The sequence below is a fragment of the Geotrypetes seraphini genome, chromosome 10, assembly GCF_902459505.1.
Source record: "Geotrypetes seraphini chromosome 10, aGeoSer1.1, whole genome shotgun sequence".
Taxonomy (NCBI): Eukaryota; Metazoa; Chordata; class Amphibia; order Gymnophiona; family Dermophiidae; genus Geotrypetes; species Geotrypetes seraphini.
The window spans coordinates 13,701,775-13,729,409 of NC_047093.1; the positions used below are offsets into that span (position 1 = coordinate 13,701,775).

Here is a 27,635-nt window from a genome sequence, read left to right on the forward strand (position 1 = left end):
AGAGCAGGAGATGCAGCTGGAAAGCACACAGAAACATAGAAGATGACAGCAGATAAGGGCCATAGCCCATCAGGTCTGCCCACTCTACTGACCCACCCCCAAGTCTACTATCCTAGGGATCCCACTCCTGGTGACAGGTTCCCTTGGCTTAACCCTCTAAGGGATCCCACATGGGCATCCCATTTGCTCTTAAATTCTTGCACGCTGTTTGCCTCGATCACCTGCACCGGGAGCTCGTTCCAAGGATCAACCACTCTCTCGGTGAAGAAATATTTCCTGGTGTCACCATGAAATTTCCCGCCCCTGAGTTTGAGCGGATGCCCTCTTGTGGCTGAGGGTCCTTTGAGAAAGAGAATCTCTTCTTCCATCTCGATACGGCCGGTAATATACTTAAACGTCTTGATCATGTCCCCTCTCTCCCTACGTTCCTCGAGTGAGTACAGCCGCAAGTTTTTCAGCCTTTCCTCGTACGATAGATCCTTGAGCCCCGAGACCATCCTGGTGGCCATCCGTTGCACCGACTCTACTCTCAGCACATCTTTTCAGTAGTGTGGCCTCCAGAATTGCACACAGTATTCCAAATGAGGCCTCACCATGGTTCTGTATAATGGCACGTGATCGGCCAGCCCAGTCGGTGTTCCAGATATGTTTAGTGAATCGCTGCTTGCCTACATTCGCATGCTGTTCCCCCTCATTTGCATGCGCGGATCGGATCGGAGGTTGCTCGGCACCAAGGTTAGTGAACTGGGTCGGGGAACAATCGGGTCGCAAAGTAGTCATGACACGATCGGTGTCCTTAGTGAATCTAGCCCTTATTCACTTCATGGAATTAGTCAGAAACCCCCCCCCCCCCCTTGCACACACACACACTCTTCTAACGAGTTAAATATTCACAATTTGTGGAACAGAGAATGAACTTTTCTTATTGGCTAAAAAGGCAAAGAAGAACAGGAATTACTGAACACTGTTCCTTTAAAAAAAATAATAAAACGGTACCGCAATTTGTCATCTGGGCAATTCGTGTCATTGATCGCCATCTCTTTCTCCCCCACTGAAATATTAACTCAAGTTTAAGAAACCGCAACCAGATAAATCTCCAGCACAATGGATGAAAAGGCCCAAGCTGCCAAAGAAATGATTGGTCTCCGGGATGCGCATGCGTTACGGAGCATTGAGTTCATTAATTTTACACATGCAAAACTGATTTCTTTTTTTTTTAACTTGTGAAAATCAACAAATTAGCTGGCCTAAGGTCAACTTCCTTATGTTCCAGTTTTTAAACTGAAAAAAAAAAGTTAAAATGCACCCAAAAATGTAAGAAAATTAGCCCAAAAGTCTAAAACAAACCAAAATTCTATTTTTTCCGTGGAAATTCCTAAACATTCTCATAGTGGCGTACCGAGAGTGAACAGTGCCTGGGGCGGTGGCGCCCCTCCCCCGCCACACGTGCCTATTCCTCGTTCCTTTTTAACTTCAGTGCGAGCAGCCACCCAACGCGTTGGTGACTACTCACGCTGCAGGTAAAAAGGTACGGGGGAAGGGAAAGGGTATGCGGTGGGGGGAGGGGTGGGAAGGGGGTAGAGAGGAGGAGGGGTGCTAGCGCCCCGAGCTAGATGGCGCCCGCAGCAGACCATCCCCCTCGCCCCCCCTGCATCCTCAGTCCCCTAAACCCAGGGGGGACCAACTCACCCTGCCCCTGCTGACACACACATCTGATAACACCTATGAGAATGCCTGAAGGTGTCAAATATAAATTATATATAATAATTTTAAATGTGTGAAAGAAAGCAATGATGGTTAGAAGTGGAAACAAAACATGCCAGCCTTTGATTGGCAAGTTCAATTTATGTGGCATTTTCCCGCATATACAGTAGACCAGGACTTTGAAATCCTGTCTTTGTGCCATTGCAGCCAGTTAGGTTTTCAGGATATCTGCAATGAGGATGTATAATATTAGCTATGATGCACCGAAACCCCAATACTTGCACATTTATGTCACTGTGACATGGTGAAAATCCTGTCACTGGCCAGCAGAGGGAAGCCTCAGCAGCGGTAATGAAGCTCATTTGCATATAAGAGCATTCAAAGGTACTTGGGAGCTGTCCATTCGCCCTAAGTGGAAAAGGGTGCTGAAAAGAACAGTTCCAGCACAGAGAGCTGGGTAAAACAAGAGTTCCTTCGGGAACCAAAAGACCCTTGAAGGGAATAATGCTGGCTTTGGCCTAATTCGGGATAAAATGAGTTAGACCAGCCTGTCCAGTAGGGCCTGGAGTGACCAGAGAAGGCTGAAGCTTGATGACTGATTTAGGGTCTGTTGGAGAGAGATTGAGCGACTGGGAGAGTCCTCAGGGAGTAAAGACTGAGTGACCGGGGAGTCCTCAGGTAACAAAGATTGAGCAGCCAGAAGAGTCTTCAGTGAGAGTTTCTGAGGGACTAGAAAAGTCCTCAGTGAGAGTGCCTGAGGGACTGTGAAAGTCCTTAAGGAGTGACCGATAACCAAAGGGTCCATGGAAGAACCAGCGTACCAGTGGAGTCCTAACTGACGGTGGCTGGTGGAGTGACCAGTGGAGGAATCAGAGTGACCAGTTGGGACTAGAGAGGCGACAACCAGAGGGAGCGATAGGGACCCAACAGATCGGCAAACAGAGTGACTGGCAGTGGCCCTAGAGTGACTGACTAGTGGTGACCAGAGGAACTGGCTACCTGAATATCCAGGGATGACTGGTTGTGACCAGAATGAGTGACTGATGGTGACCAGAGGGACTGGTGGAAGCTGGAGCGATCATTGGTGGCCAGAGAGACCAGTGTGTGGAGGAACCTGGCCGTGTTTTTAGAAGTGTGTGAGTGAAGTCTGTGTAGAAGAAGGAAAGAAGACCAAAAGTGCCTAGAAGTGATGGAATGACGGAAGGTTACCGCTTGGCCCGTTCACATTTTATGACAGTGGTGGGATTTTGAAACCACCCATCACAGTCATGCGTTTGCTTTGCAGATAAATGGCAGAACTTGGAACTGGCAGTCAATTACTCACTTTTCCAAATCTGAGGTCAAGTTGAGCTAAAGTTCGGGTGCACCATTCGGCAGTAGAGTTTGGGAAGCCCCCACCACAGTAATAGATTTGTGTCTGAGAATATACAGTTCCACAACATCATTCTGTCTTTACAAGATCGCTTCCGGCCTCATTTTTGGGATTCATTGCAGTACTGCTATGTAGGATTAAATCCTCAGCACCCAACTCGCACATGGCTAAATTAAATCATGTAACTTAACTAATTATCGTACAAGGCACAACCAGGAATCAAAGCACAGTCTAACAGGAGTTAAGCAGAGGCTCTCTAAGAGGTCAAAGGAGAAGCAGGATTATTCACCATCAAGTACGAAGCAGATTGGCATCATAACCAAAAGGCAGCCAGTTGGCTCCAAAGAAAACTGGCTAGTTTTGGTCAGTCCAGGTTTTTCATTGCCGTGAGACTCATAGTCTGGACTTCTTTAAGTGAACGCAGTAGAACAAAATCTTCAAGACGAGTCATAAAATAAGCGGAAGGAATCTACTGAAGTGACTGAGATTCCCTAGAATACTGGGTTGGCCCAGCTGTTCATGGCCATGTAGAAGGTCCTTAGCTCGATCCCCACCCCAATTAAGCCTTAGCTCCAGCCATTATTCTTCAAGGTCAGCTGAGGATTTAGCATTCACAGCCTCTGGGGGAGGAGAAGGGTGAAATCGGGATCACTGCTTAAGGGTGACCACTAGGGGGCAAATTCTATGTTTATGCTCATTAAGAACTCAACGGACCGAGTGCTGTGCGGACTCAGGATGAGAGCAGTAGATGCGGGTGAAGACGAACGCACCGACCAAGAGAGTGTAGACCTTGTGGGACAATATTAAGATCTATATTTTAATTCTATAAATAATAGAGAGCCAGTGGCGTAGGATAATATGGTCATAACAGCGCGTGTAAGGAGCCTCTGATCAAAGCATTTTGAAGAGACTATAACCTTAAAAAGAGAAAAGACCAGCATAAATAATGTTACAAAAGTCTAACTGGGATGCTATAAGAGAATGAGGCGGCCTGTTCCTTAAGTCACTACTGTACGGATGAAGACAAGGTCTTGGTATATGATATTCAGCCCAGAACTGGCAAAACGTGCCATGACCAGGTATGTCGGGGGAGGGGGGGTTTATAAAATAAGGGTAAAATTCTTGGGTAGTTGCGAATGACGGTTCATGATGCCAGAGCCCAGGCCTGGTTCTAACAGAGCTAGAGAGGAAAGCGCTAGGTCGCAGCTTAACTAAAAGGTTCTCAAAGACACTAAGGGCCAGATTCTGCAAACGGCGCCTACAAAAAGGGCGCCGCCGTGTGTCAATCACATTATGGGACGATTTACAAAATCGCGATTCACATCAAAGATAGGTGCCCGAAACACAGGCCAAGGTTAAGAAGGCCTTTGATGTGAATCGTGTCTACAGAGGTCATTTCCAGCACAAATCAGGCCTTCTTTGACCTTAGGCACTGCTAGGCTAGGTTTACCAGATTTTAGGCCCATAAAATCTGAACACGTGGCTCCGCCTCCCCCAGCTCCACCCACCCCACCCTGTTCTTCCCAAGCCACGCCCCCAAACCTCTTCTCGACAAAGCGTCTGGAGGGCCTCCAAGCGTGCGCAAGTGTGATGCGATGACAACACACACGTGCGTGAGACTTTACCACGCTGCATCTGCGCACAGCGGAAACGCCCTCCCGACCCGGCCCTGAGCTCGAATCTTTCCAAAACCCGGACAAAGTGCTGGGTTTTGAAATGCCGTCCGGATAGTCCTCTAAAAAGAGGACACGCCCAGGTAAATCCCGATGTCTGGTAACCCTGTGCTAGGCAACTTTGTGGGCATAGGGTTGCCAGCTTTTATTATAGTAAATTCCGGACGCACCCTCCCCCCCCCCGAGACCCGCCCCGGGTCCGCCCAGTTACATCCACGCCCGCCCTGTTAAGCCCCAGTCTCGCCCTAGGCCTCCGCCGCCTGTTCTCGTCAGGCAGGAGGAAATCCGTGCATGCACAGATGCCATGCAGTGATGTCATATGTGCATGCACGTGTGACATCATTGTGTGGCATCCGCACATGCTCGGATTTCCTCCTGCCTGACGCAATTTGAGAGGAGGCTTTTCAAAACCCGGACAAAGCGCCGGGTTTTGAAAAGCCGTGCGGACCCCCGGACTTGTTCTCGAAAAGAAGGGCGTGCCTGGGTAAATGCAGATGTCTAATATCCCTATGTAGATGTGATACAGGCACCTTTTCTTTTTTTTTTTTAAGAGTTTTTATTTGGTTTTAATCGGTACAGTGTCAAATGAACCAATTAAAACAATTACGTTAGGCAGCTGTAGGGTGCCTCCCGTCTCCTAACTCAGTGTTTCTCAACCTTTTTGTACCTATGCCATATTTTCACGCATATAACGCGCGCGTTATACATGATTTTACAAACCGTGCATAACCATGCGCGTTATACGCGTGAGCGCGTTTTATAACTTTTTTTTTACATAGTTCCCCCCCCCGATGTCCGATTCACCCCGCAGGACCGTTCGCACCCCCACCCCGAAGGACCGCTCGCACGCACTCACACCCGCACCTCCACCCCGAAGGACCGCTCGCACGCACTCACACCCGCACCCCCACCCCGAAGGACCGCTCGCACGCACTCACACCCGCACCCCCACCCCGAAGGACCGCTCGCACCCCCACAGCCTCCCGAATCCCCCCCCCCCCATCATGGAGAAGCTCCTACCGTTGTCCTGCTGCTTCCTCTGCCGGCGGTCCCGGCCCTTCTGTGAGCCCTGCATCTGTGCTGCTTCCTCTTCCAGCGGTCCTGCCCTTTCTCTGACATCAGAGGAAGCAGCAGGACAACGGTAGGAGCTTCTCCGTGATGGGGGGGTCGGGAGGCTGTGGGGGTGCGAGCGGTCCTTCGGGGTGGGGGTGCGAGTGAGCGGTCCTTCGGGGTGGGGGTGCGAGTGCGTGCGAGCGGTCCTTCGGGGTGGGGGTGCGAGCGGTCCTGCGGGGGGGGGGTGAATCGGATGTCGGGGGGGGCATCAGGCTTTCAGGGTGGGGACAGGACTTCAAGGGGGAGAGGAGAGTCGGGGCGGGCGAAAGGAGAGTCGGGTGGCCAGAGGAGAGTTGGGGCGGGCGAAAGGAGAGTCGGGGCGGCAAGAGGAGAGTCGGGGCGGGCAAAAGGAGAGTCGGGGTGGCAAGAGGAGAGTCGGGGTGGGCGAAAGGAGAGTCGGGCGGGGACGGGAGAGTTGGGGCGGCATGTGCAGTATACGGGTATGCGCGTTTTACACGGGTGCGCGGTATATGAGTGAAAATACGGTAATTTGAATTTTCCCCTCCCCCAGCACCTTGTGTATGAGTCTTGCCCTATTTTACTTTTTATTCTCTCTCTTTTTTTTTTTTAATCTCCAATTTTAGCAATTGTAAACTGTCCAGATATTTGTTCGATGGTCGGTATATGAAACTGTAAATAAACTCGGAAACTCCAACCCCTTGCAGTCGCAAACCAAGCAACTTACACGGCACTTAACTTTCAATTCTTGGCGCCATCCACGGACATAAGGGCTGGTATTCGATGGAATGGCGCACGACCGGCTTGAAGCACGAAAGATCACAGCGAGACCGGCGTATATGAAAGACCAACGTCGGGCTCCCTGATGCAGCCTTGTCGCGAAACGCGTCTAAACCTGTACGAATGCTGCCCAACACCAGCACAGATAAATTATTTTCGACTTTGACAAACACATGTTTTAATAGCTGAAGTTTTTTGCTATCATTGAAAGTTTTCCTCAAAAAGTGCTGTGATTGGAAAAAGAAGAGAAGTTTACGGTGTCAGGTCAAAAGCGCGCCGGGACAAAGGCGCGAGCAGATAACTGAGCGCAGCGCGGAGGCGTGCGCCGAAGAAAAAGACTGTTTTTAGGGGCTATGATGGGGGGTGTGGGGGGGGAACCCCCCCACTTTACTTAATACAGATCGCGCCGCGTTGTGGGGGCGTTGTGGGGGGGTTGTAACCCCCCACATTTTACTGAAAACAACTTTTTCCCTGTTTTTAGGGAAAAAGTTACGTTTTCACTAAAATGTGGGGGGTTACAATCCCCCACAACGCCGCCGCGATATGTATTAAGTAAAGTGGGGGGGCTCCCCAACAAAACCCCCCGTCGCAGCCCCTAAAAACAGTCTTTTTCTTCAGCGCGCGCCTCCGTCTTGCACTCAGTTGTCGGCGCGCGCCTTTGTCTTCCGCGTTACTGTCTATGAACCGAAGTTTACAGCTGGGGCTGGTGCCCAAAGTCTGGTCTCTTTAACACAGGGGTCTCCAACTCCAACCCTTTGGTGGCCACATTTGGGATTTGTAGGTACTTAGAAGGCCTCAGAAAAAAGAGTTAATGTCTTATTAAAGAAATGACAATTTTGCAGGAGGTAAAACTCTTTATAGTTTATAAATCTTTCCTTTTGGCTAAGTCTTAATAATAATATTGTCATTTATAGCTAAAGAGACGTATGATCAAGAAACTGTTTTATTTTACTTTTGTGATTATGATAAACATACCGAGGGCCTCAAAATAGGACCTGGCGGGCCGCGAGTTTGAGACCACTGCTTTAACACTTGTTTTCTGAGCACTTATAAAGGATACATTGTATATAATTGTTTGACAATCAGGGATTTGAAAGTTCTGTTACTTTGTATCACATTATCCTTGGTTACAAAGACTAGGGGACACTCGATGAAGTTACAGGGAAATACTTTTTAAAACCAATAGGACATTTTTTTTCACTCAGAGAATAGTTAAGCTCTGGAACGCGTTGCCAGAGGATGTGGTAAGAGCGGAGAGCGTAGCTGGTTTTAAGAAAGGTTTGGACAAGTTCCTGGAGGAAAAGTCCATAGTCTGTTATTGAGAAAGACATGGGGGAGAAACCACTGCTTGCCCTGGATCGGTAGCAAGGAATGTTGCTACTCTTTGGGATTCTAGAATCTTGTTACTCTCTGGGATTCCGGAATCTTGCTATTCTTTGAGATTCTGTATGGAATGTTGCTACTCCTTGGGTTTTGGCCAGGTACTAGGGACCTTGATTGGCCACCGTGAGAATTGGCTACTGGGTTGATGGACCATTGGTCTGACCCAGTAAGGCTATTCTTATGTTCTTGTGATTATACTCAGTTGTAATTTTTCCCCAGTGAATGTTGGATTGCCCAAATTTAGACACCAGCTTATAGAATTGCCTTGGTCGTTATTTTTCAATAAAGTGCAAACTAATGACGAAACGGATATAAAAAGTAGGATGAGAAAGTTTTAAAAAATCACGTGTAGATTGGAATTTCTAAGGTAGCAGAGGGCTGAAATCACGGCGTCCTCTGTACGGAACATCTGGCATTCCCCTCTCCTTGTTTGCCAGCTGGGGCTACCGCCAACGCCACGCCAACAGTACCACCACAATCCCAGGCCCCGCTACAGCGCACCAACCTGACAACAAATCACTTGTGGACAGCTTTTGGTCTCGCACCAAGCAGCCACATGCCATCCACCACCACTTCCCAAGCTAATCCCCGTGACGCCGTAGGCATTTTTTGAGAACAATCTCGAACACGCATGAAATAAATGTGCAAACATCAGAGCCCCAGCAGAAATCCTCCGACTTTAGACACAATCAGTAACTGGAAACCGACCGCCCCACAAGTACAGTATTATACATGGAAAATTGGTGCCAGCACCCAAGAGCAGATACCCTCTTTTCACCAAAACAGTCTGGAATTCAGCAGCATACGAATATTGAAGAAGCAGAGTCAAGTTTTGAAGACTTATTTTTAAATAACTGAAGAGAAAAGGCAGCTCTACAAGGCATTGCGTGGACATTGTTCCGAAGAGAGAACGTCTCCTGCGTTCGGCCTGCTCATCCCCTCACCAGGCCTTACAGCTCTTCAGTGCGCCAGCGCACACCTGCCAGGAGTCAGTCACGCATTGCTGGAAACTTGAATTAGTGTCAATTTTAAAAAACACCGCAATTAGCGCAAACATCTAAAGTCCTAGAACCGTCTGGAGTAATCGCTCTCATGTACTTCACTGGAGCTAGCCCTTAATCCCGTCTGCCTGTGGAATCACCAGGACAAACTCTGCCCTACACGAATCAAGAGAGTGGTTTTACAATCCCTATCCGCCACCACGCCCTATGTTCCTGCGATTTGGATTTTTATTCCTGATACACATCTGCCGCGTGACACACGTGGCCCCACTGCTCTATTATTCCTACTCAGTTTACGGAACGTGCACGCCACAAAATTCTTTGGCTTATAGGTACTGTCGGCCTCACAGTCCGACCGCAGGAGATCGCCAGCAATCCCCTGTGGTCCGCGGAGGTTTCGGAAATTCAATGCCGGTGCCCTATCTGGGCACCGGCATTGAATTCCTGTTCTATTTTTGACCAGCCAACACACAGCCAGCTATGCCAATATCTAGCAGCCATCCAGCTAAGTATGAACGGCCAAAGATATACCAGTCTTTTTGGTGGTCGTCTTTGGCCGTCGAACTTAGCTGGTGAGCCACTGAGAATCGAAGGTGACCGGCTATGTCACTGGCCAATTTGTTAAGTTGGATATTCAGTGAGACATAGCCGCATATCCTCCGCTATGTACTATTTAGACGGTCAGGATCCATTCCCAGCTATTTAAATAGCGCAGAATGTCAGGCCCTGTATCCCATTTCTAAAACCACATGAAAACAAATGGATAAAATTCAGTTTAAAATACCACTGGTAAAGGAGGGGGAACTGCATGAGATACAATGTCCAGCGCTTTCAAAAATCCTCAATAACCCCCGCCCCCCAAAAAAAAAAACAACCCAAAAACCCAACAACAACAGCTTCCCACAATGCAAGCAATCTGCACCCTAAAAATAACCTTCTCTTTCACAAGTTCATCTTCACGGAAAACTGGAAATCCACTCAAGTCACAGTACGAAGCATAAATATTAAAATATCAGAAATAATAAAATTCTGTACACGTCTTCACCACTGCTATAGCACCCATCACCCCCCCCCCAAAAAAAAATGTTCTGTATCGCAAAAACAAGAGACGGCTGAGGTGAGGATTAAGGAGGGACTCGATTGCAATTTTTAAAAATATAATGCATCGGTTTATGCTTGTCAAAATTTACAAAAATAAAAAAAAACAAACGTTTTGGCTTAAACCTTGCTGTAACCATTAGCTATGTGCTTTTTTTTTTAGCCTAAAAGAAGAGTGGGCCTCAAAGCTGAAATTCCGTTCGATTTCTAGCAAATCATTTCATCGCGCTGTGTTCAAACGTCAAATGCAAACGAGCTTTGCCGTTTCGGGATCTGTCAAGTGCAATCCTGCGTAAGGCAGAAATCAACTACTGAACCTTCAATCTACTTTAGTTTAAAAAAAAAAAAAAAAAATGCAAGGCTCAAATCTGCAATTTACTGGAGGCTGACCTTTGACCTCTGCCCTCTCGGAGCTACGTCGACACCGATTGCTAGACTCTTACAATAGCTGGGGGTGTGATGGGACTAAGTTTCTTATGTGTGCCTTGAAACACAATCGGGAGAGGATCAAGGACGAGGGGGGGGGGGGAACGTCTTTCATGGTGTCAACCAGACATCCACCTGCCCTCCCCTTAAAGGACTCTACGGCTGTCAAAAAAATATATCTTTCACTTCCTGTTCTTAGTTTTCGCACTTTGGAGCCCTGAATGAGAATTTTTTTACAGCTTGGGCTGTTCCAGCGTTTTCCCCCTAGCTAGAGGATCAACACACAGGAACGCGTGACTGAATGAAAAACGAGGTGCCCTTCTTCTGGGTTCTGCCCTCTCAGCAGTTACCAACCCACCCGCCAGTACCACTCGAGGGCTTCTTAGGCAAGGCCCTACAGACCCCAAAAATCCCTGATGAAAGCTGAGCCCAGAAATTATGGACCAAGTATGGATATTATTTGCTTTTCAGAATATCAGATAGAGCTACATTATAACGCTAGTTACCTCGTGTGGCGACATTTCGGCAAAGCCAGCTTGGATGGCGGCAATGCTAAAAAAATGGTCTAGACCTTAATTATATATTTCATTATCTAACTAGCTCTTTCTATTTACTTTAATTAACCAAAGAACCCTTAAAAACAGCAGAGACACAGGGCTTCACACTGTTACAGTGCGCAGTTTCTAGGGGTACACTGGTGAAGAAGATTCTTTCCCCCCCCCCCATAACCCGCCAAGTCCACAGGAAGGCCAATCAGGTGCAAATTCATCTCTCAGTCTCCCAGGATGAGTTTTACAAACGAAGCCACGTCTGTCTCTTTGGCGTCATGCAGGGCGAAAAAGGGATGTTGCTGAGGATAAGAAAAAAAAAAACAAAAACACCACAAAAGGCGAACGTTAGAATTTGCATCTGTCGTTTCCAAGCTGCGCTAAAGCCTGCGACTGCGCTCTTAACCACATTTTTTGGGGGACAAACTGAAGAAAGGTGGCCAAACATTTGCGCGCTAAGGGCCAGATTCCATATATGGCGCCGAGGTTAGGCGCTGCCAGGTGCCCCAATCGCGAATGCCTAATGACGCCTAACGTAAACACCCCCCATTCCCCTTTTGCTAAGCCATAGCGCGGCTTTTAGTGCCGGCCACGGCGGTAACAGCTCTGACGCTCAAAGAATTCCTATGAGCGTCGGAGCAGTTACCGCGCTAAGGTTTTGTAAAAGGGGGGTAAACTCCGCGTGCAACCCAAATTGCTGGTCGCCTATGTATTTCATTGTTTGCATCTTCTGCTCTGTTTTGCGGGAGTATTTCTGGTCGATTGTGTATGGATTATCCCAGGAGAAGGGTTAAGATCAATGCAAGATGGAAGACTAATGCTCCCTACAATTACTCCTGTTGCCAAATTGAAAAATATACTGAATAGACTGTGGAACTCAAGTGTCGGCTGGTATCACCTTCAGAATTAGTCCCAGTGAGTGACTGTACTGCAGACTATCATCGATCCAATTGTCTATCTAATATAATAAAAGCCTAAGCGCGCTTGTGCACTCTTACCAGCGTGTTCCGTTTTACGTGCGCTGTAGGTCCCCGCAGGTAGGAGTGCACATGTGCGCTTACCACGCGCATCTCTCTCTCTCTCCCGAGGCAGATGTCGGCCGCAGCGGCTGTCGGCGTCTGCAGGCCGTGGCGGCTGTCAGTGTCTGCAGGCCACGGCAGCTGTAGGCCGCCGCGGCTTGAGGCGGCTGTCAGCAGAGGGCAGACACGAGGTAAGGGGTGCTGCTGGACAGGGGGGGGAGAAAAAGGAAGGGAAGCCTACTGCTGGACCGGGGAGCAGGTAAGGGGTGCTGCTGGACAGGAGAAGAGACGGGGGGGGGGGGGAGAAAAGGAAGGGAGGCCTACTGCTGGACAGGGGGAGCAGGAAAGAGGTGCTTCTGGACAGGGGGGAGGTAAAACAAAGGGAGAAGGGCTGCTGCTGGATAAGGGGAGCAGTGAAGGGGTGGTGGTGGACACAGGGAAGGTAAAAGGAAGGGAGAATGGGTGGGCAGCCAAGGAAAAAGAAAGACAGAAAGAAAGACAGAAATACAGAAAGCGGCTAAGGAGAGAGAGAAAGAAATAAAGACAGACACACACACATATATTCCAGCACCCGTTAATGTAACGGGCTATAATTCTAGTTTATTATATTTGCGACCTTAGTGGCGTCAATAACGGTAAAAGAATGCCGAGAAGTAGATAAAGTGACTACCATCGCTAAACTTTGATTTCCTGAAGAAGCTCTAGTCAAGCCAGTTAGAGCGAAACAGAGTTCCTCCGTTGAAATAACAACGCAGGGCAGATAACAAGTTTTAGATAAGACTTTCATTATGGATGCACAGTAATAATAGCCCTTCACGTATTTATATAATAAGAAGAATATTTATAAAATCAAAAGAAAAATTATAAAATAAAAATCTTTTAGAAATATAATAAATAGACAATTGGATCGATGACAGTCTGCAGTACGATCACTCACTGAGACTAGGTCTACTAGGACTACTAATAATAACAGTTTATATACCGTAGGACCGTGAAGTTCTATGCGGTTTACAAAGATTAAAAGATGGTACAAATTGATTGAACTTAACAGAGAGGTGAAAGCTAGCGATTAACAGCTCAAGGGATCAGTTATTGAGGAGAAAGAGTCGTACGGGTCAGCTGCCTAGATATTTCAGGAACAGATATGTTTTTAGGCGTTTCCTGAATTCCCCATAAGTAGTAGGCGTAAGCAATTGTTCTAGATCTTTACCCCACAATTCTGCTTGATGTGAGAAAAGGTGTTGATGGTGTCTTTTGAGTTTACGTCCTCTAACTGGAGGGGAAACGAAGTTCAAATGTGAGCTTCTCTTATGTCTGTTGGCTGAGAAGGAGAAAAGGGCAGTTATGTATTTAGGGGCTAGACCGTAGAGTACTTTAAAGCAGAAACGGGCGATCTTAAACTTTACGCGTGCCTCCATCGGTAGCCAATGCAGCTGTCGGTAGTAAGGTGTCACATGATCAAACTTCTTCAGCCCGAAAATCAATTTGACCTCTGCATTTTGCACACATGTAATCGTCGCATATTCTTTTGGGAAATTGCTAAATAGGCGATGTTACAGTAATCAAGTTCAAGTTTCAAGTTTCAAGTTTAATATGTATTTGATTAATCGCTTTGTCATTTTTCAAAGCGATTTACACGTAATTAAAATTACAATATAAAAGAAATTTTAAAATAGATAAAGACTAACAGGACACAGACAATTATAACACAAACTGGAAACGAAAGGATAGGTAGGGAAAGAAATTACAATATATTATAGCAGAGTGGGAAACAAAAATGGAAAACACATATGGAAGGGGTAAAAATAAAGATGATTGAATAAAGGTTGTGGAGAAAAGAAAAGGTTAGTTCCAAGTCTTATAAAGTATTATTAAAAGAAATCAATAGCGTTAAATTGCGAAGGCATCGTTAAAAAGGACAGTTTTCAGTTTACTTTTGAATTTTTCTAAATTAATTTCTTCTCGTAGATACATGGGGAGAGATTTCCAGGTATACTGCCGGCGCGTATTTATTATTTTTAGCGACGGAATCATTAATAAATGCTGTTGATCTGATCTTAAAGTTCTATTAGAAGAGTAAGGGATTAATAATTTATGAATAAAAGCCGGAGTTTTGAAAAGAAGAGATTTAAACGGGAGCAAACTAAGTTTGTATATTATTCTGTGGGCCACTGGAAGCCAATGGGCTTCCTTAAGAAGAGGAGTTATGTGCTCAAATTTTTTAGCTTTTGAAATAAGCCTAATGGCTGTGTACTCATAGCCATTAGGCTTGTACAGTTGACTCAGTACGAGGGATTGTACCAGGATTCTAACTGCTGACATATCAAAATATGCTCGAATGGATCGAAGTTTCCAGTGAGTGAAAAAACCTTTTCTGATTAAGGAATCTACCTGGTCCTTCTTGGTTAGGCACTGATCCAAAGTTACACCCAATACCTTCATAGTAGACTGAATAGGATAAATAAGGTTATTGATGCATAGTGGTGTTTTGGTGTCAAGAGGGTGTGGCGAAGCTACAAAAAAATTTTGTTTTTTTCTGAATTAAGTTTCAGCTTGAATTCAGTCATCCACTGCTCCATCAAATTTAGCGCTTCTGATGCCTTGGGAGTAACTTCCGAGAGAGAGAGTTAGCAAATGGGATGATGATCGTAAAGCCATCTGCGTAACCGGATAATTTTAGCCCCGGCTGGGTCAACCGCGCACCTAGTGAGGACATGTAGACATTGAAAAGCAATGGGGGATAGTGGTGACCCTTGCGGTACGCCAGATGGATTGCTCCAGGTATCGGAGAGACTTGAGTTCCACAGTCTATTTATTCAGTATATTTTTCAATTTGGCAACAGCCTATGAGTATTAAGACTAGTACTCCCGTCAGCAAAGAGTGCCAAATGGGAATTTACCAGAAAGAATTTACTAGAAAGAAAGCTTTTTATTTCATCGGCCCCCAATTATGGAATCATCTACCACCAGACATTAGATCAGAAGTAACCACACAGTTAGAGAATGACACGGGGAAAAAAATCTGTCCCCGTCACCGGCCCACCATCCTCTGCACCGCCCCGTCACCGCCGTTCCCTTCACCGCCCCGTCACCGTCACCGCCATCCCTTTCACCGCCCCGTCACCGTCACCGCCATCCCATTCACCGCCCCGTCACCGTCCCCGCTGCATCCATATAAGCCTTAGTACTGTAATATTTAGCTTATTCCTTTCTTATAAATCAAAGTTCCTGCTGCTGAACTAGAGAAAGAGATGTTCAGCTGGCAGGGCTTTGTTTATAAATTTTTATCAACACAACTAATATACTACTTTATCCGAAAGCAAAAAATAAATAAATAAATATAATTTTTTTTCTACCTTTGTTGTCTGGTTTCTGCTTTCCACATCTTCTCATTCAATTCCTTCCATCCACTGTGTGTCTTCTCTCTGCGTCTTCCATTTGCTGTTACTGTGCCTCTCCCTTCACCCCCCCCCCCCAATTGGTCTAGCACCCATCTTCTTCCCTCCGCTCCCCCATAGTCTGGCATCTGTCTTCTTCCCACTCTGTCTTCCACATTTCCCTTCAGGGTCTGTTCCTCTCCACCCTCCTTCAATGTCTGTCCTATTCCTTTCCACCACCACCCTTCCCTTCCTCCTTTACCATCTGTTCCTTTCTACTACCCTTCAGCTCCTCTGGCGTGGCCTATCTATCTACCTACCTTCCTCCCTCTTATTTTCATGGCATGTTACAATGTAATTTGTGCAAGCCACTGGAGCCTGCAAGCACGGTCTCTGTCCCATCCCCACAAATCATCTCGCTTCTGTGCTCCTATTTTCCCCATTTCTAATATCTCCCCTATGTATCTGCCATTGCCCCCCCCCCCTGTGTCCATATACCATCCCCATGGCATGTCCCCTTTATGTTTCTGTCCCTATGCCCCATGCACATAATTTCCCCTTTCTGTTACCTTCCTGTGTCCAGATTTTCCCTATCTTCCTCTTCCATACCAGTGTGTCTCTTCTTTTCAACCCCATCTAGCTTTTTTCCCTCTTTCTTCCCCCCCCCCTCCTGCTTCTAGCATCTGGCTCACCTGCCTGTCCTTCCCTTTCTTTCCCGCTGTGGGTTTTTCTTTCCGTCTTCATCCCCTTGGCCCAGAATCCTTTTCCCTTTCACTCCCTCCTTCCAATTTGAGCCGCGAGCGATCGCACGGTCCCCGCAGCCACAACCCGCCTGCCCAATCGATCCTAGTGTTTAGCCAGCTCTCTCCCTTCTCCTCACCTTAGTTTGTAGGCATTCTTTTTCAGCGACCTGCACGCTTTCCCAAAGAGCCGCGCACGCGCGGCTGCTCAGTGTTGAATCTTCTGCTCTGCTGCAACTTCCTGTTTCCGGTTGCGTCAGAGCAGAAGATCGAAACTGGGCAGCAGCGGGTGCGCGGCTCTCTGATAGCGTGCGGGTCGCCGAAAAAGAAAACCTACAAACTAAGGTGAGGACCGCGTGATCCTTCATGCCTCACTGCGGGGACAAGACCATTCACCGCCCCACGGGGCGGTGAATGGCCTTGTCCCCGTCGCCGCAGCGACTGCTAGTTTTCGTTCCCCGTTTCAGCGGGTGACCCGCGGCTAAAATGCGGTGGCCGCGGGTAAACCGCCACCGTGTCATTCTCTACACACAGTCACTCAAGACTAGACTGAGGACCTTCTATTTTGAGGGATCATTTGGGAAGGACAGTTTGTCATCCGAAACCCCTCTTATCGATTGACGAAAATTGGTTCAGCGCAATTATTTTTATTTACTTATTTATTCTCTATCTAGTGCTTTCCTATCTCTAATGGAGTTCCTTTCATATATTATTTGTATTATAACGTAAACCGCTTAGGTCTGTAATATGCTGATGCGGTATAACAAAGGGCTCCTTTTATCAAGCCGCGCTAAACCGCTGGCCGCGCTAGTCGTTACCGCCTCCTCCTGAGCAGGCCAGCGCGGGGGTTAACGCGCGATGAAATGTCACGCGCGTCAACCCGGCTAGCGCGGCTTGATAAAAGGAGCCCAAAGGCTAATTAAACATAAACATATTTTTTGACGTTATCTTATATTTTTGTATGTAAGTTTGTAGCCCGCCCTGGGTAAGGGCAGGATATAAATAAATGCACCCTACCAAACAAGCTTAAAGCATTTTTCCCTCTCACAATCTATCTAATGGACCTGGGGCAATGGGAGGATTAAGTGACTTGCCCAAGGTCACAAGGAGCAGCGTGGATTTGAACCCACAACCCCAGGGTGCTGACGCTGTAGCTTTAACTACTGCGCCACACTCTTCCAAGCGGCGCCTAGCAACGCCTAAGTCAAGGAGCCCTCCAACGTCTAATGACACCTGAAAAGCAGACGTGGTTAGCGGCTGAAAATAGACATGGCAAACTTGGGCATCACTAGGTGACCCAAGATAAGGGCCGATAAATTGGTCCTCCGCGCTGCCTAGCCTAGCCTAAGGCGCCCAGGCGCTGTTAGGCGTGGTTCCATAAAGGACGCCTAGCAGCTGATTGACAAACCACGCGGACCAGCGGCTACAGGTTTGGCCCCATTTATAGAATCAGGCCCTAGGGCCCAGATTCTCTATAAGGCGCCGATATCGGCGACCGCCTAAAAAGCAGCCGACGATTGTGCGCCTCTGGGACAGATAGGCACCGGAAAGGTAGGCCAGAGTTTTCCAGGCCTACCTATCCTTGTCATGAGTCGCGCCTACGTAGGCGCTTTAGGCCGTCTAATGCCACTTCTAGCGTTCGCCACGCCCGCTGAGGTATTAGACAGCCTAAAGCACCTCAGGACGTGCGGTTCGGGTGCCAATTTTTTAGGCGCTTTGAAACTCAGTTAAAAACGTCGGGTTTTTTTTAAAACTGAGATTGGGCGCCTACCAACACTTAAAATACCGGCGCCAGTTAAGAGAATCCAGGCCTGAGTGTCGATTCTATAACGGCAGCAGCATAATTTAGGGCACCTTTAAAAGTTTTCCAACTAAAATAAGATGATGAGAATTGGGAAACTAGAAACCTCTGAAATGCAATTTTTAAGCTTTTAAATTTTTTAATAAATAAATACATGTAGTGCTGTATTCTGCTTGCCAAATCCCTTCATTAATAATGCCCATGCTGAGGTGGGTACCAGGGGAAAGTGGTAGGAAAGGCTGGGGCTTCCCTGCCGCAGGGCCGCAGGAAGTCCAGTAGGTCAACTGAGACGAGGAAGAAGAGGAAGTCAAGCTAAGCCATTCCACCTCAAGAGCCACACAGGATTGGACAGTTGCCCACTCCCCGCTCTTTTTTTTTTTTAATGAATCCTTAAGCTTTAGTGCCTCCAGATTCCTTCAATTCCGCCCTCACCCTCCACTGTCCACAATGCAGATCGACACTGGCCCTGGCTGGGGGGTGGGGGACGGCAGAAGCGGGCCAAGATCCCTGAAGTAGCGGTGGATCAGATGGGAACAGGCTGATCTATCTAATGGAACCCCAGCCCTGCCTGATTAGTAACAATGTAACACTCACCATAAGTTCCGGGTAGGTTGGCCGCTCTTTGGAATTTTTCTTCAAGCTTAAGGGAGAGAAGAAAATAATTTGGCAAGTAATTCCACTTCAAAGATGTCACACAGCATAAAATACTTCAGATATTTTATTAACATACTAGTCTTTAAGCCCGTTACATTAACGGGTGCTAGAATAGATGTGTCTGTCTGTCTGTGTTTCTTTATCTCTCTCTCCTTGGCCGCTGTCTGTATCATTCTGTCTCCCCCTCCCCCCCCGAGCAAAGCTGTCTGTCCCCAGCACACCTCCCCCCAAAGCAGCCCCCTTTCCCTATCTCTCCATGGCCCCTTCTGTCTTCCCCCCAGCACACCCCTCCCCCCCAAAGCAGCCCCCTTTCCCTCTCCCTGTCTCTCCATGGCCCCTTCTGTCTTCCCCCCCAGAGCAAAGCTGTTTGCCTCAAGCACGCCCCTCCCCCCAAAGCAGCCCCCTTTTCCTCTCCCGCTGACTCTCTCTCTGGCCCCCTTTCTCTGTCTGTCTTTCTGGCCCTCTCCCTGCCCCTGTCTTTCTTTCTTTCTGTCTCCCTCCCTCCCGCTGTCTGTCTGTCTGTCATTTTTCCCCATTTCCCTGTGCAGCAGCATTTCCATCCCACTTCCCTATGCAGCAGCAACAGCATTTCCCTCCTATCTCCCCCCCCTTTCCTGTGCAGAAACAGTAGCAGCATTTTCCCCCATCCACCTTTCCCTTCTCTTCCCTGCTCCATTCGGCCCCTCCCCCTTCTTTTACTGCCTTGTCCTGCTCGATCTGGCCTGCTCCTGACCCTCCCACCGCCGACAAACCTCGAGGTTCCAGCTGCGTAGGCAGCACTTTAAACACGCTGCTCTTCGGCCTTCTACTGCCGATTTCCTCTGCCGCGGTCTGTCTCCGATGATATCATCAGAGACGACGGCAGAGGAAATCGGCAGTAGAAGGGCGAAGCAGCGTGTTTATAATGCTGCTTACGCCGCTGGAGCTGGGAGGTTTGTGGAGGGCCGCTGGAGCCGCCTACGCCGCTGGAGCCAGGTTTGGAGAGCACAGTCGCGCGCCTTCAGCTCCTGCATGCGCCCTGAGGTTGAGAATGTTGCCACAGAAGCACACCTCAGGGCGCCAGCGCTCACGAATTTTTAAGAGTGCATGCGCCTCTAGCTTTTTATTATTATTGATGAAGCCATTATATGTGGTACTATGTTATTTGTTAAATCTCCATTAAATAAATATGAAAGTCGTCTCTTTTTGATTTTTACTGGAATAGCTATTCAAATGATAAAAAATTGGGAAAATTATGATAGATTAAATTATACGTTTTGGTGGACAAGTGTATGTAATACGTATAAACTTGAAAGAATGCATGCTGAATGTTTGGGACACAGTGTTTCTTTTTAATAAAATACGGGGTCCATTGGCTTTATTTGTTGATTCTCAATAAGAAATTTACTCATTTTGTGAGTTTTTCACTACACAGCCAGGAGGGTGGGAGGGTGGGAGATATTTATAAAATATACTTGTATATCAAATTATTATTTTATTTGAATAAGGATATTTAAGTTGTTTATATTACATGTATTACACTATTCTAATTTATGTAATAATAAGTTATTGAATATTATTATTATTTGATAAATAGGGTGGCTGGGTAAAACAATATTTTTTATAATTTCTTGTATGAATTGGTGTATTTTTTTGAAAATAGGTCTGTAATACTCTTTCTGTAACAAATGTACTACACTGTTGTAATCTTCTAAAATAATAAAATTTAAAAAAAATAAAAAATACTTCAGGTTAACGTTCAGAGGCCATGGATCATCGACAGCCCCGAGCGCATTTCACTTTCCTACCAAAAGAGACTGGAATCAGAGGAATGTTTAATCATCTATAATTAAAATAAACGGAGTTTAAGCAATCGATTAAAGAAGAAAAAAACAGTTATAGGTAAAACTGTGCTAAGGAAGTCATAGCGGTATATAAGAAAAAAAATTAAATTAAAAAAAAAAAATAATCTATCCCTCTTGAACTTTCTCCAGCCTTGGCAGTGATAGGAATGTTGTCAGCTGTGAAGGTTCAAAGAAAACAAATTTATGCAACTTATAATGGACTTATGCATTTACAAGGATACTGAAGAAAAAAGGTAGCACCCAGGGCAATAATTGCTGGTCTCAATAACAGAAATTCTTTTCTCCGCTTCTGTGTGTCTCTGGCCAAATCGGGAAACATTTGAACTCTCAGAGACTGGAATCAGAGGAATGTTTAATCATCTATAATTGAGAACGACTACAGATGCATTTGAAGAAATTCAGGGCTCCTTTTACGAAAGTGCGCTAGCGTTTTCAGCGCACGCACGCCGAAAAACTACCACCTGCTCAAGAGGAGGCGGTAGCGGCTAGCACACGTGGCATTTTAACGCCCGCTATCCTGCGCCCAAACGCACCTTCGTTAAAGGAGCCCTCAGTGAAGCATCAGTTTCAAAAAAAAATAATTTTTCTGAATTTGGGAAAGAAACGTACCCTCCCCCACCCCCTTTTACAGAACCATAGCTCAGTTTTTACCACCGCGGTCGGCGCTAAAAACTGCGCTACGGTTTTGAAAAAAAAAGGGGTGGAGGGGAATAGGGTTAGATATTCTGCCGACAGCAGTGAGCAGTTCTTTTTTGGTCACTTATGGCATTATTCCTGGATATTCAATGGCAGGCCATGTCCGGACGCGAGACTTCAGTGCGCCGACAATTCAGCGCAAGACACCAGCGCGCCGCCTAAAAAGTCGTAAGGCGGAAGTCATTATGCCATTGTATAGATCCATGGTGAGGCCCCACCTGGAATACTATGTGCAATTCTGGAGGCCGCTTTATCGCAAGGATGTGCTGAGACTGGAGTCGGTGCAAAGAATGGCCACCCGGATGGTCTCGGGACTCAAGGATCTACCATACGAAAAACGGCTTGACAAATTACAGCTATACTCGCTCGAGGAGCGCAGAGAGAGGGGGGACATGATCGAGACGTTCAAGTATCTTACGGGCCGCATCGAGGCGGAGGAAGATATCTTCTTTTTCAAGGGTCCCACGACAACAAGAGGGCATCCGTTGAAAATCAGGGGCGGGAAACTACGAGGTGACACCAGGAAATTCTTTTTCACTGAAAGAGTGGTTGATCGCTGGAATAGTCTTCCACTACAGGTGATTGAGGCCAGCAGCGTGCCTGATTTTAAGGCCAAATGGGATCGGCACATGGGATCTCTTCACAGGGCAAAGGTAGGGGAGGGACATTAAGGTGGGCAGACTAGATGGGCCGTGGGCCCTTATCTGCCGTCTATTGTTTCTATGTTTCTAAAGAGCTCCGACATACTCTTCGTGCTGCCGTTGGGGGGGGGAGGGAGGTTGGAACCTTCCATTATAGAGTAAACTTAACTTTTTCCTGATTTTTTAGGAAATAGTTAAGTTTTCTCTATAATCTGGGGGGTTGCACCCACCATACCCCCCTCAACGGCAGCGCGAACAGTCTGAAGTAAAGGGCGGGGGTCCCTTCCCCCCACATCTCCCGTCGGAGCTCTTTAAAAGTCGCTTTTTAGCCGGCGCGCTGGTGTCTTGCGCCGAATCGTCGGCGCGGCAATGTCAGCGCCCTGAAGTCTCGCGCGCGAATGTCCCGTCACCTGTCCGGACACCAGCACTGAATTCCAAGCTTATGTGGCTGGTTATTACTTATCTTCTTAAGTGCAACATTCAGTGGTCGAGTTTAACAACTAAACTTGGGCCCCTTTTATCAAGCCGTGTTAATAGGTTGTTTTTTTTTTACTGCTGGCCACTGCGGTAAAACCTTCGACGTTCATAGGAATTCCATGAGCATCAGAGCTTATACTGCAGTGGCTGGCGATAAAAACCCTAATGCAGTTTGATAAAAGGGGGCCTTAGGTAATTAAGTGTTTAATATCAGCACTTAACCGCACAAGTGCCAACTCCATCCCCAGACCGCCGGCTTCGAGTTTAGTGGCCTGTGGAGATATTGAGCGATACTAATCTTTTAAGTGGCACTTTATAACAGTGGATAGGCTTGAACTCGCAATTAGAGAATGACAAGGGGGCAAATTTATCCACGTCCCTGCAGGAACTCAATTTTCCCGTCCCCACAAGTTTTGTCGCTGTCCCATTCCCATAAGCCAGGGGTAGGGAACTCCGGTCCTCGAGAGCCGTACTCCAGTTGGGTTTTCAGGATTTCCCCAATGAATATGCATTGAAAGCAGTGCATGCACATAGATCTCATGCCTATTCATTGGGGAAATCCTGAAAACCCGACTGGACTACGGCTCTCGAGGACCGGAGTTCCCTACCCCTGCCATAAGCTCTGCCTTATCCGCACAAGCCTCGGACATTTATGATTTTAAAGTGTCTGAGGCTTGTGCAGATGAGGACGTAGCTTGCAGGAATGGGGCAGGAACAGGAAAAAAAACTCGCGGGGACGGGACGGGCAAATGAGTTCCCACGGGAACGGTGAGAAATTTGTCCCCGTGTCATTCTCTATTTCTTAGTTCCCACTCACACTCTTCCTCTGCACATCCAGGACACAAGTGAAGGAGCCACCTCTTCCAAGCAACTTACCACTGTGAGGTAAAGTCGACAAATTCTGCGGAAAATCTGTCTGCCGGGAGCTGCGGGGATGGCTCTTCCACCACTTGTTTGAGTTGCTGGAAAGGAGTCCCCCAAGAGTCATAGGGAAACCGCAGGATGGCCAGTTCAATCTGCAGAGAATGAGGAATACTTTACACCCAGATTCCCCCACTTGCTTCCCCCTCCCCACGGCTCCCCCAAACCCTGGCCAGCATGCAACAGGAACTGAGGGGTCCATGGTCTGAACTTCAAAGGATGGACTTCTAGAAATATCTGCATATTATGGACAAGCTGCCCCCTAAATGCCCCAATAGCAACCAAAAGAAAATATGAAAATCTCCCTCAGTCAAGAGACAAGGTGACCACCGCCCTCTTCCAGGTCAGTCTGGTCCAGTCCCAGTTTTACCCCACTTCATGCATGCAACTGTAACGTTTGCTTTTCTTATGCAAATCACAGCTACCAGTCGTAGAATGCAATGGGAGGAAAACCAGGACAAGAGCAGCCAGTGCTGCAGAAAGAAATGTGGAGTCAGCTGGTCAGCTTCTGTCCACCTTTTGACTTTGTCCAGGATTTGAAAAGCCTCCTCAAATCTCGCTCAGCAGGGAGGAAGTCCGTGCGTGCACGGACTTCCTCCCTGCCCGATGCAATTTGCGAACAAGAGAGGGCAGTGCGGAGCGGGGGCAAGAGCAGGTAGCAGAGGGCGGAGCTAGGGTGGGAATGGGCAGGCCTGGGGGTGGGCCTAGAGGTCCGGATTTTCTGATCGGAAATTCTGGCAACCCTAGTCATCACAGACAGATACCCAGCAATCTGCTGGAGCAGTCTGCTCTACCCAAATGTGCCACTCCCTGGATACCCAGCAGACAAAATCATTTCTCATTCTATTGTTTTCTTTTACCCTTCGCCCACATTGATTTTCAAGGCAAAAGTTTCTACACTGAACAGCAGGTGTCTCACTGCAATATGTTCACTTTCTACTAGAGAATGACACGGGGAGAAATTTTCCCCCATTCCTGCGGGAACTCATTTTCCCATCCTATCCCCATCAGTTTTTTTCCTGCTCCTGCCCCATTCCTGCAAACTCCGTCCTCATCTGCACAAGACTCAAATACTTTAAAATCCTAAGTAGCAACATTCTAGAGCTCAGATTGTGATGTCATAATGCCTCATTCCACCAATGCCTAAGCTCCGTCCTCATCTGCATAAGCCTCAAACACTTTAAAATCCTAAGCAGCAACATTCTAGAGCTCAGATTGTGATGTCATAATGCCTTATTCCACCAATGCCTAAGCTCCGTCCTCATCTTCACAAGCCTCAAACACTTTAAAATCGTAAGTAGCAAAATTCTAGAGCTCAGATTGTGACGTCATAATGCCTCATTCCACCAATGCCTAAGCTCCGTCCTCATCTGCACAAGCCAACATTCTAGAGCTCAGATTGTGACGTTATAATGCCTCATTCCACCAATGCCTAAGCTCCGTCCTCATCTGCATAAGCCTCAAACACTTTAAAATCCTAAGTAGCAACATTCTAGAGCTCAGATTGTGATGTCATAATGCCTCATTCCACCAATGCCTAAGCTCCGTACTCATCTGCGCAAGCCTCAAATACTTTAAAATCCTAAGTAGCAACATTCTAGAGCTCAGATTATGATGTCATAATGCCTCATTCCACCAATGCCTAAGCTCTGTCCTCATCTGCACATGCCTCAAACACTTTAAAATCATAACTAACAACATTCTAAAGCTCAGATTGTGATGTCATAATGCCTCATTCCACCAATGCCTAAGCTCTGTCCTCATCTGCACATGCCTCAAACACTTTAAAATCATAACTAACAACATTCTAGAGCTCAGATTGTGATGTCATAATGCCTCATTCCACCAATGCCTAAGCTCCGTCCTCATCTGCACAAGCCAACATTCTAGAGCTCAGATTGTGACGTCATAATGCCTCATTCCACCAATGCCTAAGCTCCGTCCTCACCTGCACAAGCCTCAGACACTTGAAAATCATGTGTTCGAGGCTTGTGTGGTTAAGGCAGAGTTTACAAGAATAGGGCAGGGGCAGCGACAAAATTCACAGGGATGGAGAAACTGAGCTCCTGCGGGGATGGGGACAAATTTGTCCCTGTATCATTCTCTAACTTCTACAGTCCAGTGCTCTCGACACTGCAGGACCATGCAAGACTACTGTAACATAGTAAATGACAGCAGATAAAGACCTGCCCAATAGAGACACGCATTACAAATTCATGATTAAGTTCAATCGTCTTTGCTCCCTGATATTTCTGGTTATGGACAGAATGGACCATGTGGTCTGTCCTGCAAGACGGGACCTGATGCTCCTGAGAATCGCTGCCCCATCGGCTACCCCCTTTCCCTTTAAAAAGGTGAAGAGGGCTTTGGAACGGGGCAGGGAGATGGGAAGGACGTCCCGGCCCATGGGGGCTCCCTGAGAAGCTGATTTGTAACTGAAGAAAGGGATGCTGGATGGGAGGGCATTTGGTTATATGGAGATATGGGAGGGGGAGCGGATTTGGGGGATCCCCCCTCATTAATGTCTGCCCTGGGCCCCAGGCTTACCACGGGACCTGCGCTGGTGTCCTGTGATAAACTGGCCACTTTACACGCACACATCGAGCGCTAAATCAATATTTTCTATTTTCTTCGAAGGGGGGGCGAAGAATGGGTATGACTGCGCTAATGAGTTAGTGCCCGAGGCATTGGCCACACCCTAATTAATTAGCGAAGGGTTAGAACAGGGGTCTTTACTGCCATCAAAATAGGTAGTGGCAGGGGTTCACACAGGAAGATTTATTTAATGGCCAAACACTAATGGCAAGTTAGCACGCACCCTTAATTTGGGAACTGGGGGGAAAAAATCGGCCCTTTTCCAGCCACGGCAAAAGTAGCCTTAGCAGCCAGGAAAGACCTGCGTTGAGGGGCACGTTAAAGCCACTTTTGTCGGGCGTTATTGAAAGGGCCCCTATGCCATTTGCTTTCCTTTGATCTCATCGCTGTTTTCTGAGGGTGTTTTTGGTCCGCTGGATGTCACTTCAAGTTTCAAGTTTATTAAAAGATTTTTTTAGACCGCTTAATCAAATATGTAAGCGGTTTACAATGTAGTAATACATAAAAAAAATGTACATCATTATAAAAACATAAAAACAAGAGAATCCAAGTATAAAAAAAACAAAAAAAAAACACAGACGTACGGACCTATACAAACAATAGGGAAGTGGGGAAGAACTACAATTTTTATAGGAAAGGTAAAACATAAAAGGAAAGTACAGTAGGCTAGGGTAAGATAGCAGTTTATTTTATATTTTCTCTAAAGGTAATTCGGGACTGTGGCACCTTCATTTCCAAAGGCAGAGACGTCATGTCTCAGGGGTATCCATTAGGGGAGTGGGTGTCTTTGCGTTATAGGTCAAACCCTGCCAGATCCTGCTTTAATCCATCTATTCCTGGGTAGTTTGATTCTTTGTTGGAGTGGGGGGGGGGGGGGGGGAGATTGTTATGTTCCAGTGACTTGGGGGAGGCCATTTCTGAGTATTTCACTGCTATTAACTTTAAAGTCTTTCTGCCTGTATTCTTCTGGCATACGAGGCCAGGATTCTATAAACAGCACCGGCCGCCAATTCTACGTCAGTCACGCATCAGCGCTATTTATAGAATCACAGCTGGTTTTAAAACAGGCGCTTTAAGTAGGCCAGCATTTTGCAATCCTGCATTTAAGGTGCCTGTCTTGCACCTACGGAAGCACCTAGGATCGTCTAAGGCCACTTCCGGCATAAACTACGCCCACCTCGACCTCAGGCGTCCTTAAGCTAGGCCGTTTGCTGCATCGATTTTTTTTTTTTTTTAAACATGTGTCCGATTGGTTAGTTAGACAACAGTAGGACACCTACCACCGCCTATCTTCAGGGACGCTGTTACTAGAATCCGGGACTGACTGACCAGGGCTGCGCAGTGCTTAACTGGTTAATTACTTCTTCTTGTCTATACTGACATCTGCTGGCCCTAGCTGGAATTGACCACTGAAGCCAAAATACATCCCAGTTTCATTCTTTTCTTAGGTATAACATCCTCATTCAAAGCTGTTTCTATCCTTCCCGCATCGTTTGCTTCCCTAAGGCACTAGGCACTCGCTCTTATACATAGCAACAGATCAAACTAAAGACAAGCATTTCATTTTCCTGACAGAAAATCCCCTCATTATGATTCTTTCAATAAAAAAGTTAAAAACTACATTTTGGGGGAGGATGAGGGGGAGAGGTCAATAAGAAAAGGGAAAGGGGGTAGAAATTAGGGGGAGGGTATTGAGAGATGTAATGGGTATTTTAGAAATATAATTTGAAGAAATGAAAGATATTTGATGGAAATTAATATGATGAATTTTAATTTAATGACTATTTTATTGCATTATAATATTGTATATTTAC

At 46.9% G+C, this 27,635-nt stretch overlaps 1 protein-coding gene across 1 annotated transcript in view; it reads right to left on the reverse strand.

The window, feature by feature from the left end:
* Positions 1 to 9,872: 9,872 nt before the first annotated feature.
* MAP2K6 (mitogen-activated protein kinase kinase 6) overlaps positions 9,873 to 27,635 on the reverse strand; it is a 109,581-nt gene continuing 91,818 nt past the window's right edge. Inside the window, exons 10-12 of the mRNA XM_033959877.1 lie at positions 23,182 to 23,321; positions 18,588 to 18,633; positions 9,873 to 11,358 (exon numbers count right to left, since the gene is read on the reverse strand). Coding sequence (XP_033815768.1) covers positions 11,281 to 11,358; positions 18,588 to 18,633; positions 23,182 to 23,321 — 264 coding nt within the window. The 3' untranslated portion in view covers positions 9,873 to 11,280. The remainder of the gene's footprint in view (positions 11,359 to 18,587; positions 18,634 to 23,181; positions 23,322 to 27,635) is intronic.